This window comes from Psittacula echo (genome assembly GCF_963264785.1).
Source record: "Psittacula echo genome assembly, chromosome: 2".
NCBI classification, from domain to species: domain Eukaryota; kingdom Metazoa; phylum Chordata; class Aves; order Psittaciformes; family Psittacidae; genus Psittacula; species Psittacula echo.
Window position 1 is genome coordinate 86860896 of NC_137737.1, and position 19208 is coordinate 86880103.

Below are 19208 nucleotides of genomic sequence, written 5' to 3' on the forward strand. Positions count from 1 at the left end.
TTGCAGGGATTGCAAATTATTTGATGCCTAAACATCCTTGTTCCCTCTTTCAGAAAGGATAGAAAAAGAAGTGTTTATAAAACTGAGTAAATAAACTCCTTGAAATGTTACTCCTCACTCAAAAGTCACATTCTGCTGCTGGATGCACAGAATTGATACACAGTTTGAGGGGAAAAACACATATACACTGATTATAGTATTCTCTCCAAGTATAAAGCAGGGTGAGATAAATCCACAGCAAGATTTGGGCAGATTTGTGGTACCAAGCATTTCCATTTATAACAGAGGTAAGGCAAACCCTGTGGGTACCACCAACAGTTAGAGACAGATAAGAGGCAGCTGATGCAAATGAGAAGTGTAAGAAACCAGCTACATTCACAAAACTGAGTGGTTCTGACCTGCATAGCCATTTTGGTGAAGGCTTTGATTATTTTTCCCCCATCTAGCTGACAAACTGTTACACTGGCAAAGCATCTATAGATAACCTGAGCAGTGGTTTTGCACCAATACTGCAAGAACACCTGCTCTGCTGCTTCTCTGCTTGTGTTTAAACTCCGCTGTGCTTTGTTACTCTTTTGTTTCTTTCTGCTGTAGTTTTAAATCAAACTCCAACCCTCCAAAGCTCTCTGCACAGTCTCCAGTGTTGCTGTAATACACAGAAACTGGTCAACCATTTCAATTTGGTCTGGTGTTAGCCATATAATGGAAAGTGTTTTTAAACACACACTGTCTTCCCTGTCCAAATCGGTTTTATAATCTATATTGTCCTGCTTTCAATTAAAGTATCACCACAACAGGTATTATCTACGAGGTACCTAGAATTTCACAATAGAAAACCTATTACTCTGAATGCAAAAGTTGGCCAAAATGATTAAATTCCTGAGGCAACAGAAACGACACTGGTGATTTTATTCAGCATGTGTCCAATACGATTTTCCACTTGGAATCCACATTTTTCAATGCTTTTCTTACACCATTCTAAACATTACCTTCAGCTTTTATGGAGTTGCTTAAAAAGTTGGTTGTTTTTTTTCTTTTTCGATTTGTTTACCAGAAACTTAAATCTTCATGATTAAATAAGAGGACATTTACATACATCAGTGGGTTTTCTCAGATACTGGGCTCTAAGTACATACAATGCCTATTGAGTGAAAACAAAAAAGAAAATTCCAGTCATGCAAATCATCTCACAAACCATGTTTCATTTGACTTGAAAATTTTTACTCTGTTACTGGCATCTCATTTTAAAATTAAGCAGATTTTATTTTTTTTTAAGGTTGCTTTGTCCATTTCCATTCGTTTGTTTTGCCATTTTGAAGAACTGACAGGCCACATGCTACTGCAGAAGGTACCGGCAGGGTAATAATGGTTCTGCTACCACCAACCAACCACTCCGAGCCCTGGCATGGATGCGTTTTAAAAAACCACCTAACCTTCAGCTAACTGCACTGGTTTATTTCTGAACAGCACATCACAATATCAGCATAGATAGCACATTGTAACCGGTTGGGTGATTCCACGTAATTTTTCAACACTACGACCTTTCAGCATTTTCATTCTGGTTTCATTTATGAATTAAAGGTCCTATATAGAGCACAAATGAGGTCTAAATTTCGTCACAGCAGACCACAGTTCCACATAAAGACAAATCTTCAAGTTATGTTGACCTGCTAGGAGACAAAGATAAACAGCACAGCAAACATGTACCTGCAATGCACTGCTTCCCTATTAAATATTAACTGTTTCATTTACATTTAAATGAACTGAGCAGTAATGGACAGACTTTCCAGTACTGCTGTTTGGTGCTGCTGTCATGGAAAGAAGCTGAAGACAATGTGGGCTGTATGGGGGCAAATGACGCAATCTCAGCATCCGCTCAAGTGACTTCAATGATGACCATTCTCCAGTCTTGAAACATAATCCTACACAGAATTTTTTTTTTCCCTCTCCCTCTGTAAACACATCTGTTCATAAATAACTTAGATGTCTCCTTGACATTCATGGTATGTAACTGAAGCTGAAGTAGAAAAGGATGGGCGGTGTACAGCACTGAGGAGATGTCACAGTACTTTTGTTCAGCATTTTTGTCAAGTGCAGGTTGCTAACATCAGCCATCAGAGACCGGCGGGGTGACCCACCCATACTTTTCATGGGTCTTCACCAAACTCTTAAATGTTGCTTCAGCTTCCTTTCGACTGAATGACTTTTTTGATTTGCCAGCTTTTCTGCAGATACGGCCCTGCACCAAACAAAAAAGAAAACCTTCATTAAACATGTGAACACGCAGCTGGAAACCACAGCTTAACTTTTCAATGCATCAGGCCAAGAGGCATTCACTTATGGGTACCAGAAAGCAGAGAGTGCCCAAATTGGGGCAGCCAATTCATTATCAGAGATGATTAAAAATGATATGCAGTAAAGGAGGGAAAAAACCAGAAAGAGACAACTGCTGGGCTTATTTCTTCCCAGCAAGCCCCTGTGCTGGCATGCTGCCCTGCATGCAGCAACCAGCGGCGGCTGCTGCGGCTGTGCCACAAGGCTTGCCTCCATCTCTGCTGTGTGGGACCTCTGCAAACAAATTAAGGGACCTCTACCATAAACTATTTGGTGTGTCAACCCACATGGTCAGGGGTGCAGACCTAAGCAGACAGGGAACGAGAGGAGCACATCAGTATGCCACAGCAAAGGCGCCTCAGCAACGCGGCTCCTGGGGACAGGAAGATTTTGTGAGCATCCCCAGCAGCCCTTTTCAGCCGTGGGAGAGGAGGAGGCTCCCCAGCCCACTCTAGTCCCCTAGGGTCAGCAGCTCTGGGTGGAGAAGGAGGCAGGCTGCAAATGGTGCTGAGGTACCAGCTTGGGGATGGGGGGCGGAAAGAAGTTTCAAACCAATTTTGATGACACACTTGTAATATGGTCTAGTCAGCAGCCCTGGAGAACGATCATAAAGCAGAGTGTTTCTGCACGCTATGTCTCAGGGCTACCCAGTATCTCACCTCCCACACCCCACTGCCAACGTAAAATGTCACTAAAAATTACATCCATCCCACAAAACACGCTCCATTCTTCTAACCTGACCCATGAGAAATGAATAGCTCTGGCATTTCTTAAAGGCAGGAGCACCTTAAAACCAACTTGCTTTCAACCTACATGAAAAACTCTAATTTATTACCCCTTCCTGACAAGTTCAATAATAAATGGAAATACGCAAATTTAAACATATTGCATCTTCATTACTTTGCAATCAAATATCCCTTCTAAAAGCAGGGCAGTATATAATTTCAAAACCTTGTCTGGAAACAGAGACATTTACTGAGTTATCAATAGGTTACCTTATTTTTCACATTGGCCCATGCCAATTACCAACTAACAGAGACACAAGAAAGAGCTGCAGAATTATTCCACTCTGCAGCAATAGCACCCTTTAAAGATTCTGTGTCTACTGGGTTTGTAACAAAATAGAAGTTTATTAAAATCACATGTCTAATAATTTTAATAACTCTTTGATACACAACATTCACTGAAAGTCTTTTTTAGAATAAATGGTATTTGGTGAGGAGATCCCATATTACAGTGTTACAATTATTACGAACCAAGTTAGTATGTTCTCATTTTTTCCATTCTTTTGCTCAAAAGGGTGCATCAGGCCATCATTTGCCTCCCATATTTTACTGTTAATTTGGAATTTAAGCAAAAAATTGTCATTTGTAATTGCATGCAATAAACAATACAGACAAAATAATGAGGTTTATAGAGGTGGAAAAAAGGAAAAAAAACCCCAAACTCTGTCTATGAAGCATCACAGTTATTTTTATGGACTAAAATGAGGAAGATTAGTCTGCAGTGTGGACAAATCATTTTGTTCTAGAAAGTCGTCACAATATTGCACAGATAGGCTTTTGTGTGCAGCAACATCCCTATTGTAACAAAACTATGGACACGAGATAAAAGATCTGTTTCCTACTCCTGTTTTAATAAGTCATTTTTCTGTGCGGTTTGACTTCTCTTTCAGAGCCTACCTTAACTAAAGATTAGGAACAGCCTCTAATTCCCACCTCGATTTACTCACAGCTAATTTATACCCTTCTGGTTTTCACTAAATATCTATTTTACCTTTCGATGCTTTTCCTTGCCTTTCTCCCTAGTTGCCATTTTCACACTAGCAATGCATTTCCTCTTTAAGTACCCCTTGACACGCTAACCAGCAAGACACCTTCCCCATCCCCATACTAATGTGGCAATTAATATTTCCCAAATAAGGATGATTTGAATGGTACTTGATTTAACCCAGACAATACATTTTCTTAGAAAATGTTCTTTTTATTTGTGACAAAAGGAATAATTAAATAAAACCGGGTAACATATTTTTAAAATCTCATTGACTAATTAATCATCTTACATATCCCGCAGGAGTGTTTTTGTTGTACAAAACATGTTTTGTATTTTCTTCCTAATCTGAACTTTTGTTTGGAAGCGTATTAGAGAAACAAAGGAAAAGATAAAGTACAACAGAAGATTAAATCAGCACAGGAAATACTGTCCTCAAAATCTCACCAATGGAATACTTTCAAAAGCAAATATAAACTTACTCTATTAGTTAATTTCTGGATTAGGTTCATTTGCTATTTCTTGTCTTACACATATTATCTTCTGTAACTTAATAGGCTTCAATACCTTTGATACCTTCATAGCACAGTATGATCCATGTCTTCCCCAGCTTTATCAAAGTACTAATACTAATTAGTACCTAGAAATAGGATCTTTGCATTGGCAACACCTATCGCTCATGTTCAGTGTCAGGTACGTACTGCTTTCAAACAAGTTAAGTAAGAATTCTTTGATGTTGCAATAACGCAGTGAATATCACAACACCTAAAATGTTACTGGAGCCACAGCAGATTAAATTAGCATCATTCCATGAGTTTATTCTCATACTTCTTCGTTATTAATGTAACAGATCATTAAATCCACTTCCGTTCTGGTAACATATGGAGGTTGCATGTAAACTGTACCATCAAAGACCAGCTAATCCTACCCCAATGTAGCCCATGTATTTCTACGTTTACACAGAAACTATGGGTGGCATGGTTAGCACTGGCTCTTATTAACCAATATCCTGCCAGATGTTTATAATTTGGATAAAATTTAACCTTGTGGATTGAAAGTTTCCCTTTTTGGTGCCTCAAGCAAACCTGAGGTATAAAGAAAGAAGGCTGGAATTTTAGCCAACAGTTCAGACTCTTTTGAGTCTATACTCCGCTGGCATCTACTGTCTTAATGATTTTTAGCTTTTTGTCAGTCCCACAAAGTTCTTCCCAAGTTTAACTGAAAAAAAATGGCATTTTGGACACAATTACAAACGAAAGCATCAAACACATTAACAGGCACCATTACCAGCCCTGACTACAGTTTATTTTCAGACTGCTGCTTAAACATGCAGTCATTTAAACTCTGCTCAGGAAATTATGAGCTGCTGCATTCTGTAAATATGATAAATACAGTAAATGCAGTATGTAAACACAATGCTGGCCAAAGCTCCATTGCGCACAACTGCATTTTGACCAATCTCTAAACCATGCACGTCACTACTGCTGTGGTAAGGAATACAGATCATCTACATGGCCAATGTTTTGATGTGCCCAGCACAGGATCAAGAAAAGATATCACACCAGTATCTGAACAAGATCAAAACATTCCAGAAAGATTAAAAACAACAGAGAAAACCCAAGAAAGCCTTTCATAAAGATATTAATGTCGACTTCAGCTCTGAGAAGTCGCACCAGGAGCTTATTTAAATACTTGCAATACTTTCAGACGCTCACAGAGTGCTTTTCATAAAGGGATAAAAAGTTGGAGAGAACATTTCAGATTTTGCCATCTGCTGTGACTTCATGTACTTCTCAAGATATAATTTTAACAGGCTAGAAACATATGAAAGGTGAAAGTAATGCCATAGCATCCAACTGGTTTACACAGCCATGCTGAAATGCAGAAGAATATGTGCAGCACTCAGCCTCCTCATTCACTCATGATCTTACTGCAGCTGGTTTGCATGACACAGTGAGCAATTGCATGCCACTTACCTATTCTTCGTAACTGAACTAATGCTATTGAACAAACAGCTGATAAGGATCCAGTCTATAACCCTGATACCTGCCAGGAGAAAGCCTTCCTGGAGCACAGTCCCTGCAAAAGACCTGAGGTAAATCTCACATGTATTTGGCACCCATATTTACAGACCACTAGTGGGCAAATCTGGGAACTTTTCTATTTCCCAGTGATGCCACAGTAGTCTACACATTTTTTCCACAATCGTGAACCCATCAGCAAGTCCTTCCCTTGCGAAGGCTATGTGACACCGAAGTGCATCCTCAAAAATATTCAACTCAGCATCTAGTAGCTCTTTAATGTCCTTCAGTATCATTATCAGCGATGCACCGTATCTTTTCTTCCCTAACACCACCATGTCATGAAGTGGTGCAAAGACAGAGTTAAGTCCTGTACTAGGATACCAAGAATGAAGCCTGAAGTTCTTTAGCCCCGTAATCCCACTACAACCATGTATCTGCCCACGTCTGGCCTCTGTGTCATGAAAAACAGTCCTCACATTTTTTTCTGATATTTCCAGAATCAGGATGGCCTCAATGGCGTTTCTTTGGCAGTGATGAAGGGATTTCTCTCTCTCTCAAACCAACCATAGCAATTCAACAGTTCTGGCACAGCATGCAGTGTCAGGTGTGCTTCCATGTCAAATCACTTTTGGCACTACCTGGAAAGACAGCACTACATAATGGTGGCCATTCTTTCACAGGATCATACAACCACTGACGTACTAGCTGGAAGGGATCTCTGGAGGTCTCTAAGTCCAACTTGGATACTTGGAGCTGAACTGCCAACACAGGTCAGCTGTGGCACGTGTTAGTAGATCCTGATGATCCCTGTGTTAGTAGGTCCCATATTTTCCAGGCTTTACTGCACTTGGTCATCAGCCCTTACAAGAATGAGGTTATTCTGGAAACAGCATAAGCCTCTGTGCTACACATCTCTAAGATGCCACAGCAAACCCTTCAGGCACTTCTAGACTTTTTTTGTTGGACTGGTTAACAAAAAGATGTATTCATTGCAAACAATACACAGCTATTAGACTCCGAAGCAGGAATGCTATCACATTGTTAGCACTGGTCTTAACACAAGCTCCTCAGTTCTGCTTTGCTTTCATTAGTCCTGGATATGAAAATAACTCAAGGTTGGTCTTCCAAGGGCAAATCATAGAATCATAAAATCACAGAATAGTTAGGGTTGGAAAGGACCTTAAGATCATCTAATTCCAACCCCCCATCCATGGGCAGGGATGCCATACCTGCCTTCTGTGCATGGGGCTAAATGTGGCCCATTGTTTAAGCCAGCATAATGGTTTATGGGTACAATTTCATTTTCTCTCTTTCTCTCTTAAGAGATCTCTATAGCAGGCTTTAGTGACCCACTTCTAGGTAAATGTCAAGGGATGGAAAACAAGCAAAGGTTTAGAGAGGTACATAAAAGACTGCTGGAAGTCACTGTGCCACACACCACACTCGTGGGGAGCCCTCCAGGACAGGAAAGAGACCCACAAGGATATGCCCATTTTCCAAGTCTGTTGTCCAGGCTTCTCCATAGATGATGCAGTACCGGTGGATTTTCTAAGAGCTGGAACACACACTGAGTCTCCAGTACGTAATGTACTCTACTAAAGTGCCAGAGACTAATAGCTTTGGGCCTCAACTGTTCAGAGCCGCATACTATGCAAACATACTCAAGTATTTTCTGATAAGTAACAGAAGAATACAGTGCTTAAGCCTGAACCAGTCTAATTCTAGAATATTTAAACAAGTTTCAGAGAAAAATGTTTCCACTGGCTTTAGGGAAGCATTCAAAAGTAAAGCCATGCTAAAGCAAGCTACTGTCATGCTTTCTGTGTGTCACAACATCACTGTTAAGAGTGCAATATACATGGTCTCTCCTACCAATTATGTGGTTTATATTTTTTTCTTGATGTACTGATGAGGCATAGTTAATCATGCCTCAAAAACTGCACACAGTTTATACTACACTATATATAATTATTAGCTATAGCTAAAACAAAGCAGTATAGAAAATTATGTAGACAAATACTGTTAATGATGCAGCATAAGTGAATTAAAAATGGGATGTTTTCCTGCAAATGTGTAATTTCTAAAGCAGTATTTCCACGCCTTTTTTGGTCTCCTTTTTAAGATTAATCCACACAAAGAAGTGAAAACTCAGCAAGTTCCAGCTTTAAAGCATCCTTTAAATTGCTCCTTCTGGGAGTTGACTGTTATCTGTCCAGGAAAAAAAAAATCTGAGTTCCAGCTGAGTAATTATTAACACTCACTTGTCTGTGTGCAGTCTGGTGCAAGCAGCTCTTAATCGATACAAACACTTACAGCCCCAATCCTTGTTTGACAGCTACAGAGCACTGCACTTCACTTTTCCCTCAAGTCAGTACAGAGCAAGCAGCATGATTTCAGTACAGATGAGGGTTAAGAAATTCCCCTCCTGCATTGTGTGGGTGGGACAAACTCTACATTGGCAAAAGAACAAGAAAAAAGGCCAAGTGCAAGGTCCTGCACCTGGGTTGGGGCAATCCCAAGCACAAGTATAGGCTGGGCAGAGACTGATTGAGAGCAGACCTGAGGAGAACTTGGGGGTGTTGGCTGATGAGAAACTGAACATGAGCCAGCTTCAGTGTGTGCTCACAGCCCAGAAAGCCAACTGTATCCTGGGCTGCATCAAAAGGAGCGTGACCAGCAGGTCAAAGGAGGTGATCCTGCCCCTCTACTCTGCTCTCGTGAGACCTCACTTGGAGTCTTGTGTGCAGTTCTGGTGTCCTCAACAGAAGAGGGATGTGGACCTGTTGTAGCACATGGCCATGAAGATGATAAGGGGGCTGGAGCACCTCTCCTATGAAGACAGGCTGAAAGAGTTGGGGTTGTTCAGCCTGGAGGAGGCTTTGCAGAGTCCTTAGAGCAGCTTCTAGCACCTAAAGGGGGACTACAAGAAAGCTGGAGAGGGACTTTTTATAAGAGCAAGTAGTGACAGGACAAGGGGGAATGGCTTTAATATGAAAGAGTAGATTTAGATTAGGTATGAGGAAGAAGTTCTTTACTTTGAGGGTGGTGAGTCACTGAAACAGGTTGCCCAGAGAAGCTGTGGCAGCCTCATCCCTGTTAGTGTTCAAGGCCAGGCTGGATGGAGCTCTGAGTGACCTGGTCTAGTGGAAAGTGCCCCTGCCTATGGCAGGGGGTTGGAACTAGATGATCTCTAACATCCTTTCCAATCCAAACCATTCCACGATTCTGTGAAAATTTTGGCAGCCAACCACGTTCTTGGAAGGTGCCTCTAGCATCTCCAGGGAGAAGGTGGGTGTCTGTCAAAAGAGATGATCCCTGTCCCCTGCCATCAAATAGGCACCTGCTAGTCTAATGACAAAGGGACATTTTCAGTCTTCCGCTGAGCTCCCTGGACTACCTCTCTGTCGAATCAGGTACCAGCAGTTACCGACAGTGAGTCCAGGTGAAAACACTGAGAGCATGACAACCTGTCTTTGCCTCAGCCCACAGGTCCTCCACATCAGTAACCTGAAGTAGTTACCCAAGTTAAACACAACCATGGATGTAAACCTAAGCAAATCAAAGCAATTCAATCCATCCATTAAGAAAGATTGTAAAGACAAACATCTCAGACAATAATGTCTATCTCCAAATTTACCAAAGTTTCACAATGCTAAAACAACCAGGAGTAAAAAACAGGTTACCTCGGGGAACATTTAATCTAGTTAAGATCAAACTTAGTAAGATTAGAGTCACAAGCCAATGCGCTTTTCTCCTATTTATACAAATGTGTCAATCTCTTGACTACGTGTTTCATACTATGCACACGGACATCTACTCATAGAACCCCACTTCTGAGTACTTTTAAGCACGTATCCTCATATGACCTTTGGTAAGAGGATTACCTGTACTTCACAGGTGGGAAAGAGGAATATAGTGAAGTTATATGACTTGCTCATGACTTCACCTGAAGTCAGTAGCAAAACCTGGAAGCTAGACTCAGATCACCTCTCCTCAGCCTAGGAGCTCTAACTGTGAAGCATCCTCCTCCACATAATAATTATAGAACACTTCAATATTAGGTATATTTTAATAGAAATAATCTTGTCAAATTTATAGAAAATTTACCATTTATAGAAATTCATAGAAAATGTGAAAAATCAGTAACAGCATGTGATGCTTTAGGTATTTTTATGGGTGCCTATTATGGGAATAAGCCCTATACTTCTTACTGCAGCTCGGAGTTTGTTACCATCTGTAACACAAACATAGAAACAGGAGAAATATCTAGTCATTCCACAGTTCATAAAGCCTGACTATGAGAAGCATCTGAGCTCCAGACCATTTCATAAAGCAGGCTTACTCCTCCTTTCTCCAGTTTATTTTGACTCATCTTTGAATGCAGATTTGGAACCATGACTGGCTTGTAACTCTATCAAGGAGTCACGCAGACGTTCCAGGGGTTTTGGTGAGCCTGCACAGAAGAGGATTAAATCAATGAGGATCATCAATTTTAACAACACAATATTTTAACAATCATGAAGCAGAAAAAAAAGACATTTTCCAGGGACAGACTGCACATACATGAGGGAGACGCGTATCTGCCACACGTGACTGAGGACAGGCACAAGTGATGTACCACTCCTCAGGCTGACTTTTGACTGGAACGGGCCAAATCAGACTTGCACCTTGCTTCAGAAAGGGAATAACCTGAACATCATAAAGGTGGTGCTCACTTACCTGTTTTGTGCAGACCAATAAAGGGCTGCTAATTTACTTTCATCAAAGCACACCCATGCTTCTCCCTGGCTTATGCTCTTTAGATTCCCAGCGCAGTGCTGGTTTTACTGCTCGCTAGGTTAGGTAACAGCACCATGTCCTTCCTGCGCGGCTTGTCCTGTAGCTTCCACGATCTATTCAATTACTGATGTTTCCATCCAGAGTTAAAGACCAACAGTGTGGAGTGCTCAGCACCCTCTAGAAATGACTCTGTGGAGTATGACCAGCCCCAGGCCACACACTTTTCAAAAATATTATGATCACAGAATCACAGAATACCAGGTTGGAAGTGACCTCAAGGATCATCTGGTCCAACCTTTCTAGGGAAAGCATGACCCAGACTAGATGATTCACCTGCTTGTCCTGCTGAATCTTAAAAGTATCCAGTGTTAAGGAATACACCACTTCCCAGGGGAGAGTATTCCAATGCCTGATTATCCTCATTGTGAAAAATTTCACTCTTGTGTCCAGTCAGAATGTCCCCAGAGGTAACTTGCGCCCATTACCCTTCTGTCTTTTCCATGTGACTCCTTGTAAACAGGGAGTCTTCTTCTTTGTAGCCACGCTTTAAATACTGGAACAACATGATGATATTCTGGGATGGTATTTCACAGAAACCAAGTATTCCATTTACAACTGAGACAACTGGATCCTACACACATTAAATTTAAGATGTATTTTGAGCCATTCAGACAGCATAACCACTGCAGCCCTTGAAGTTCTCCCTGACTCTCATCAGCCAAAAGGAGCTTAGATGGGAAAAAGAAATGCAGCTAGTATTATGTTACTTAACCAACGTCCCACTTCATGAGAACAGATGCTCACTCAGGGGACGTGCCTCAGATTACACCTGGCAATAAGACTCTGGTGATATGAGGACCAGAATTACTGCGGAGTCACAAATCTTTGATCTGGAAGTGTCCGGTCATGCATGGAAATTCCTGGGTACTGTGTAGATGCTAGGAAATCTGCGTATTTTCAAGGCTAGCCTGTATAAGGAAGAGTAAATCTTCCTCACAATAGAAACTAGATTATTTAGGTTACTCTTCCAGGAGGACACAACATCACCCCTTGAGACTAGGCTTTCTGCATTTGAAAAAATACAGTTCTTTAGCAAAGTCGTACCTGACAAAACACCCAAATGCTACACAGTTCTATCTGAAAACTTCCACTGAAGAAAATGAGGACTTCTTTTATAATTCAGGGCAGAAGAATCATGCTCTTTTGAGCATATTCAATTTTCTTATTATCCAAAGCAGCAATTCTTTCAAATTCTTATTTAGGAGATCAGCTATGTATTGCCAGGAAGGATTAGTTCTACCTGCCACAAAAGCATGTTTTAACATAAGTAGTTTGTTTCAATTTAGTGTTTTAACTTATTTGATGTCTATTTTAACACTAAGAATGATAGTTCAAAGTATTTTAAAATTTTCCTTTTTATGCTCTGAAGGGATAAAACGGAGATTATGTTCCTCCTGCCTTTTAAAAGAATTAAACCAACCTCCTACTTCAATGAGTTGGAATCCCTGTGTCTTCATTCCTCTCAGTAGCATACATTTGCATAATAACAGTGGATAGTCAGAACAGCAATATATCAGAATACACATGAACAGTATTTTTTCCAGCCCATTCATCAATCCTAGCATCTCAACATAGCAAATATATATGTTCCCACTTAAACTTCAGCTTGAAAATCCTAGGTTTCTCAATTGCAATAGAGAAGATATCTTAGAAGGCAAATATATCTAATTTTCCTCTGTAGCTAAACAGTACTCTGTTACCTCTTTGGCCTAGCATTTATACCTTTTCATGGGGAACAAGTCCCATAATACATCCTTTGTCTCCTCTGTCATCTTTTTGTATGAGTCAATGTGTTTTTCAGCCATGGAGCCAGAGCAGCATTTCTTTCCTTGACTATAACTGGCCTCATTTGTTCAGGCAACTAATCGAAATCAAAAAGCAAGCCAGTTTTATTTTTTAAGGCCCTGATAGGATACAATGGCTCCAAATAATTCAGAGACCACTGCGTTCTCTACACATTTCTACAGCCTTTGAGATTAGCCGATTTATTGATTTATTCATGGCTACAGTCCTCAAACCCAGCATCTGGAGTATGAAAACCCAAGGATTTGCAATTAATTTCTGCTATATGTATTTGAAAGACCTGGAGTGTGTTGACCTCCTGGACATCACACATGTCCCATCTGCTATCTGCTCAGTCATACTTTTGTCTGAAAGGATGAAGAGGGAGTAATTTAGACTATGATTAATAGCTACCTTCTGTGTCTGCTTTCATAAAATAAGCCCTTTTCTCCTGTTTCTTTCTGGTAGAAGTCAGCTGGGATACTTATATTTTTAAAATGGAAAGATAGATCAGTCCAACAGTCATACAAGGCACATACCCTTCGAAGCAAACTTAGAGGGAATCCATTAAGGTATTTCTAACACCATAATATGAGTGATGAAAGTACTATATACCAACAACTTTTATTTCAATTTGGGAAATTTCCCAATAGAAAAATAAGTTCTAATTACAAATTACATTTTTTTTTTAATTTAAATCAGAGGCCCACCACAGCAAGAATACTTGTAACTAGGGTTCCTCATTCCTATTTTAGTATGTCCTCACAAAATCTTTATGCTCCTTCTGTTCACTGGAAATATAAGGGAATGTTTTCCTCAAAGCAACTTTTTCCTTGATATAATATGCAGTCACCAGTTAACTGACAGCTGCCCTTTGCTAGCAGTCCTGTCCCCAGGCTCAATGGAGAGAACAAGGGAATCATAAAGCAGGTGAACAAGGCAGATATATTGGTCAGCACCAATCTTAAGCCCAAAATCCCGAAGGAACTAAGATGCATCTGTGCTAGTTGTTCTCAAAAATACATAAAAGAATATTCCTGATGCATTATTTAGACATTGGCATACATAGCTTTGTCTTCTTTAAAACTTCCACCAAACCAGCACCAAATCATTCCTCCCCAGTGAGAAACAACATGTGTATTACATGACACAAAATCTACTTGTCCTACTTTTGGACAAAGTTTGGTCCTTTTCATCCACCATGTTTTCAAACAAGCTCCTCCCAGAAACATGGGTGCTGGCCTCAGCCGTGTGCATTACTCAAGGAAAGCCATGACGAACCTCCCGCTGTTTTCACTCTTCTACCACTGGCACTGCTCCCCCTTCTTTCCTTTAGTTATTAGTATTATCATGACAACAGCTCAGTTATCAGGAAGCAGAGAGCAACAGATTTTTTTTTAAATCTCTCTTAAGTTATCAGTAAACCATTTTAAAGGCTGCCGCGAAGAAGGAATAATACTGAAAGGGCCACTTCCCCAGCCTGGATAGACAGATAGACATGGCAGGCTCTGCCTAGATAGGCATGTGGCACAGCTACCTCCAGGACAACAAACAGCTGGTATTTAAATAATTTCCTTCGCATCACCCCACCTCCTTGGCTGACACCCCAGCTCTGCAGGGGCTCAGGGCTACCATTTCACAGGTTTGGCAGGGCCATGCTTTCACCCATGGTGGTGGGACCCAGCGAGCAGCTGACTGTCCACAAAGCAAGTACAAAGTCATCCCCTTAAAACCAAGGCTACAGTTGAGTTAAGGACACCACCAAGTTTTAAAAAATAAAGATTCTGGATCCTAGACAGATAAACAGTCTTAGGCCTTTGATGTACTGAGAATTCCCCTCAAGATACTGATTAGAGCTGTGTGAATAATTGATTTTCTCAGCTGAATAGCTGAAGCAACCAACCAAACAAATCCCAACTTGTTTGTTAATGAACTTTTTTTTTTCCCCTTGAAAACAGGGAAAAGAAATAAAAAAGCATAGTTTGGGTTTGTTGAATTGTTTCATTCAAACCGAAACTGTCTCTCTTCCTTTGATTTTTTTTTTCCCCAGACAAAAAAGGCAGTACTAGATTCATGACAGGAAGAAAGGCATCCCACAAGGCAGGACATCTCTCAAGCAAGGTCACCTGAGTTGTATGGTTCCTGCTTGGTGAGATCTGGAGAAACAACCACCCTGCTTTAAAATTCAGTTCCTGGGAGACATGCTTTGGTTTGGGAACCTGGACTCAGGTTTCTCTGCATACAAGGCAATGCTCTAACAGAAAAGTGCTACTTCTGAATTTTTGTGTTGCACACTTAACATCTCCTTACTGACATAGCTCCTGAGTGGAATGTTTCATCATTGAAATGTCAGAATGACTTCTCTCAATTTTTCTTTTACTCTGCTAAAAGGTCTGTGATATCTATTTAAAAATCTGGATTTGTCAAGAATCCTGACTGCCTGAAAATGTATTTTCAGTGTTAGTTTCGTCTGCCTTTCGGCTGCTTTGTCAAAAAGGAGAAGGTCATATACGTCCATAGGTTGCAGTTAGCTCTGACAAAACAACAGACTGGGAAGTGCTGCGCTTCTCTTCAAAGAACTGGCAGAGAACAGCAGCGTTACAGTCAGCACAGCAAAACGGGACTGATGAGAAACACCGAGTGACATCAGCCACCCCGGTTTTATCACTCAAACTGCCAAAAGGAGGAACGCACGCTGGCGGGAACTTCTCTCCTGCCTACTTGCACAGAGGCCCACGCCAGTGAGGTGTACTCAGATGCGTCACAGGCTCGAGCATTCACCATGATTTCACGCCAAACCACGGTGCTGCGAATCAGTGACATTTCTCCAGTAGCTCCCCTTCACCCACCGGCACCAGCAGTGTCCCATCTCCTGCTTGGCCTCGCTGCAGCCTCCATTTGCTCGAGCAGGGTCATTTTGAGGCGGTGGAGAATGGCCCTCGCTCTTCCAGCCTTTCTGATTAATAGGAAGCGCTGAGTGTTCCATGCTATTGCAGGATGCAGGCTGCTTACAGCAATTGCACAATTAACCTGGTGTAAGCCATCGCTGTTTGCTCAGGATGGCTCCTTGCAGGTCAATGCACGTCAAGAGTGACCCAAACCCAGCCCCGCAGCTCTCCGTGTTTCGGCGGCCCAGCTTTACTTTTTAAACCAGTCAAAAGTAGACTACCTGTCAAATGAAAGATGAAACGGGGACAGGGGGAGCGCCTGTCGTATTTTGAGTCCTATTATGCAATGGAGTCGAGATTACATAACGAGGGGAGTGCGATTACAGAGATGTGGCTCCCATGACACGGAGCCCAGCTATGGTGACAGGCTGGCAACCTGTCACAGGAGACATCTCTGTAATCCAGAAATTAAGCGTACTGCCAGTATTACCTATTAACCTTTCCACTTGGCATGAACAATCCAAGATGTTGAAACATTCACACTGCACCTATTTAACTACTAAGTTATTAGCAGAGATTCATTTCTGCCTTTCATTTCCTTTTGTTGTAATTAACTTCATAAACTTCTGGAAGGATGTTACCGAAAGTCTTGTGTTTTAAATGTGTTTATTAATGATGCACACATAAACATCCCCTGTTATCAGAAATTACTACTGCTTTCTGGAAACCTCCTGAGTGGTTTAAGGAAGCAAATTGTCAGATTATAGAGCTTAGTATTTATTACCAATAAAACCATTCAGTGGTTTTCTTCGCTGAGCCTTTTTATGATCCCAGTAAATCTTAATTTAACCCTTTTACATTCAACATTCAGACTGAGTATTCAGCAATATGCTGAATGGTTATAAAGATTTTAAATAATTGTTATATAAAATTTTGATAATTTAGCACTGTCCTTCTAAAGTCTTGTTTAAAATAATGACAACCGTGATCTCTATAAAAAGACATGGGTTAACAAATAGTGAGATGCAGTAAGAGGAGCTACAGAACTTCAACATACTCCAGGCTCAATGTAAATTAAGGTGCTTCTTTTTCCCCCTATTTTTTATATCCCAAGGTGACCTAGGAAACTTGACCTCTTCAGATGAAGTGCAGAGAAAAATACTATCTGATTAAAAATAGGTGCAGTAGGCCCAAATCAAGCAGAGAAAAAAGGACAGCCATTTACAAAAGGGTCTTTTAAACAATCAAAAATTACTTCTCAGTCTTAAAAAACCCCAAACTTTTTCTTCTGCTCATGCAAGTAGTTCCACAGAAGCAAAGAGGAGTAACCTCATTTTTAAGCAAATGAAATATATGTTATTATTTACTCTTCCCCCCCACCTCCTTTCCAAGAGATGAATTTAATAAGTTCCTCAGCATCATTTATTCACAGATGTGTAGCTGTGCATGTCCCCTGGGTTCAAGGGCATTCACAAAGTGAACAGGAAAATCACCCTGTCACAGCCATGTGTATATTGGCCACTATGGTAACCACAAATAGACAGTCTATGAGTTTCACCAGCAATATTTACCCATTTAATAAAAACGGCTTAAGAAAAACTTCCAAGGATACTCTGTAGAAGAGAAAGGGAAAAAAAAAGCATAAACCACATTGATTCAGCTCAGGTGAGATCCTCTGCCGGGGGAACCAGGCACTTCCTCCGGAGAGGACAGCTGGCAGAACAGTCTGGCTGCTGCAGTACGTGCCCGAAATGACTTGTTCTTTTTGAGCAGCGAGATTACAAACTCGCACAACTTTGCCGGCAGCTCAGGCAGAAATTCCAGATGTAACCCCATGCCACATCTCTTCCCTGTGTGCCAAGCCCCAAACCCAGGGTTGCCTCTTCTCCCCTGAGGGGATGCTATTCAGGACAGCACCAGACAAAGCTCCGGCGTTGTCGCGCCCTATGCCAGCGGCAGTTCTTCACGGAGGGGACCAGCAAGTATGGCTGACTAGGTGGCGAAGGGCAGGAGGTGGAAGACTTGAATCCCAAACCCCACTGCAGCCTGAAGAGCCCATCTGCTCTGGGGTGAGGGAGATGCCTCTTGGGAGCAAAAGGCATGACATCTTGGTGCCACACGCAGCACAGCCAAGCACAGGGACAAAAGACGTGCAGGAGGACGTGAGGGACACACGTGCTCCTTGCTCCTTCAAGCTGCCCCATAAATACCTCTGCTGTGCCTGACAGAGAAGGGACCCCAGAGCAGAACATGTGTGTCCCTGCCTCCTTCCCACCAGTGACACCAAGTCCTTCGGGAAGAGCTGTCACCGAGGCCTGGTCAAGGTCAGCCACAGGCAGGCTTGACTCGCTGCCCTTTGGGGTCCCTATCCAAACATGTGCACAGGCTCTCACCCCCCTGCCACACGCTCGCAGAGTGAGAACCCCCGGACCCTCCTACCTGCCCCTTGACCAAGCTGGCTGCAAACTGCCTCATGACGGCCTCCACGGTGTAGGCGCTGGACCAGCCGCGGGGGGTGAGCAGCTCCATGCAGATGGCTCCGCCGTCGAGGACGTAGCCGTTCTCCAGGCGGGGGCTGAGCACCCTCATGAAGGGTGGCGAGAAGGGAAAGTTGTCTGGGAAGGTGAGGTTGAGCAGGATGTACTCCGTGTTGGTTTCCTTCATGTCCTGCCACAGCACCGAGTCCTTGTCCACCTGGTGCAGCTTCACATTCCAGTCGAAGAGGCTCTCGTCCACCAGCTCCACCGAGATGAAGCGGTCGCTGAGCCGCGCGATGTCCTGCAGCTCCTTCATCAGCCGCCGGGTCCGCACCTGCGTGCAGTGCTGCTGCCGGCCCGCGGGCGCCAGCGGACCCGACCCCGACGGCAGTGGCACTAGCGGCGCCGGCCCCGACCCGCACCCGGAGCCGGAGCCGGGGCCGGGGCCGGGCCGCTGCGCCACCTCCTTACCGGCGCCGGGCTCCCTGGCCGCTTCCCGTGGCTTCTCCTTGCCGCCGCCCGACCGCGGCTGCGGGGGCTGCTTGGCGAGCTCCGGCGCCTTCTTGTTCTTGTGGACCCCGGGGCTGCTCTCGCTGCTGCTGCTGCTGCAGCCGCCGCCCCCGGGGGGGCCCTGGGGCTGCGGCTTGTTGCTGCTGTTCTTCTGGTTGCCCCTGCCCCTGAGCGAGGAGCCCTGCTGGCTGCTGCTGCTGCGGTGGTGGTGGTGCTTGGGGTCCTCCGTGTCCCGGTTGTGCAGCCGGATCAGCCCGATTTTCCGCAGCAGAGTGGCCATGTTGTGCGCGGCTCCGCTCTCCCTCTCGCCCTGATGGGTCGGTGGGGTTTTATAATTCTTAATATTGCGATGATAAATGTAAAGCCCCGCTCGGCGGATCCGCTGTTGCCGGGCGGCGGGGCCCCGCTCCCGCCGGTCTCGTCGCACGGGGCGCGGGGAAAGGCGGCGGCGCTGCCGCGGGGAGGACGTGCGGCCGCCGCTCAAACGCCTCCCCTCGCTAGGGCTGCTGCGGGCAGCATTGCAGCAGCAGCGAGGCTGCTCCCGGGGAAATCACGGCCCCACCGCCGTGGCCATGATCCCGTGA

General features: G+C 43.2%; 1 protein-coding gene across 1 annotated transcript; it reads right to left on the reverse strand.

Moving 5' to 3' along the window:
* Positions 1 to 2107: 2107 nt before the first annotated feature.
* Positions 2108 to 18430, reverse strand: UBE2QL1 (ubiquitin conjugating enzyme E2 QL1; the record flags this gene model as incomplete). The annotated part of the gene is made up of 2 exons (XM_080611078.1): positions 2108 to 2239; positions 18077 to 18430. 2 exons carry the CDS (start codon positions 18428 to 18430, stop codon positions 2108 to 2110), a joined length of 486 nt encoding a protein of 161 aa, XP_080467204.1.
* Between the last annotated feature and the right edge of the window lie 778 nt (positions 18431 to 19208).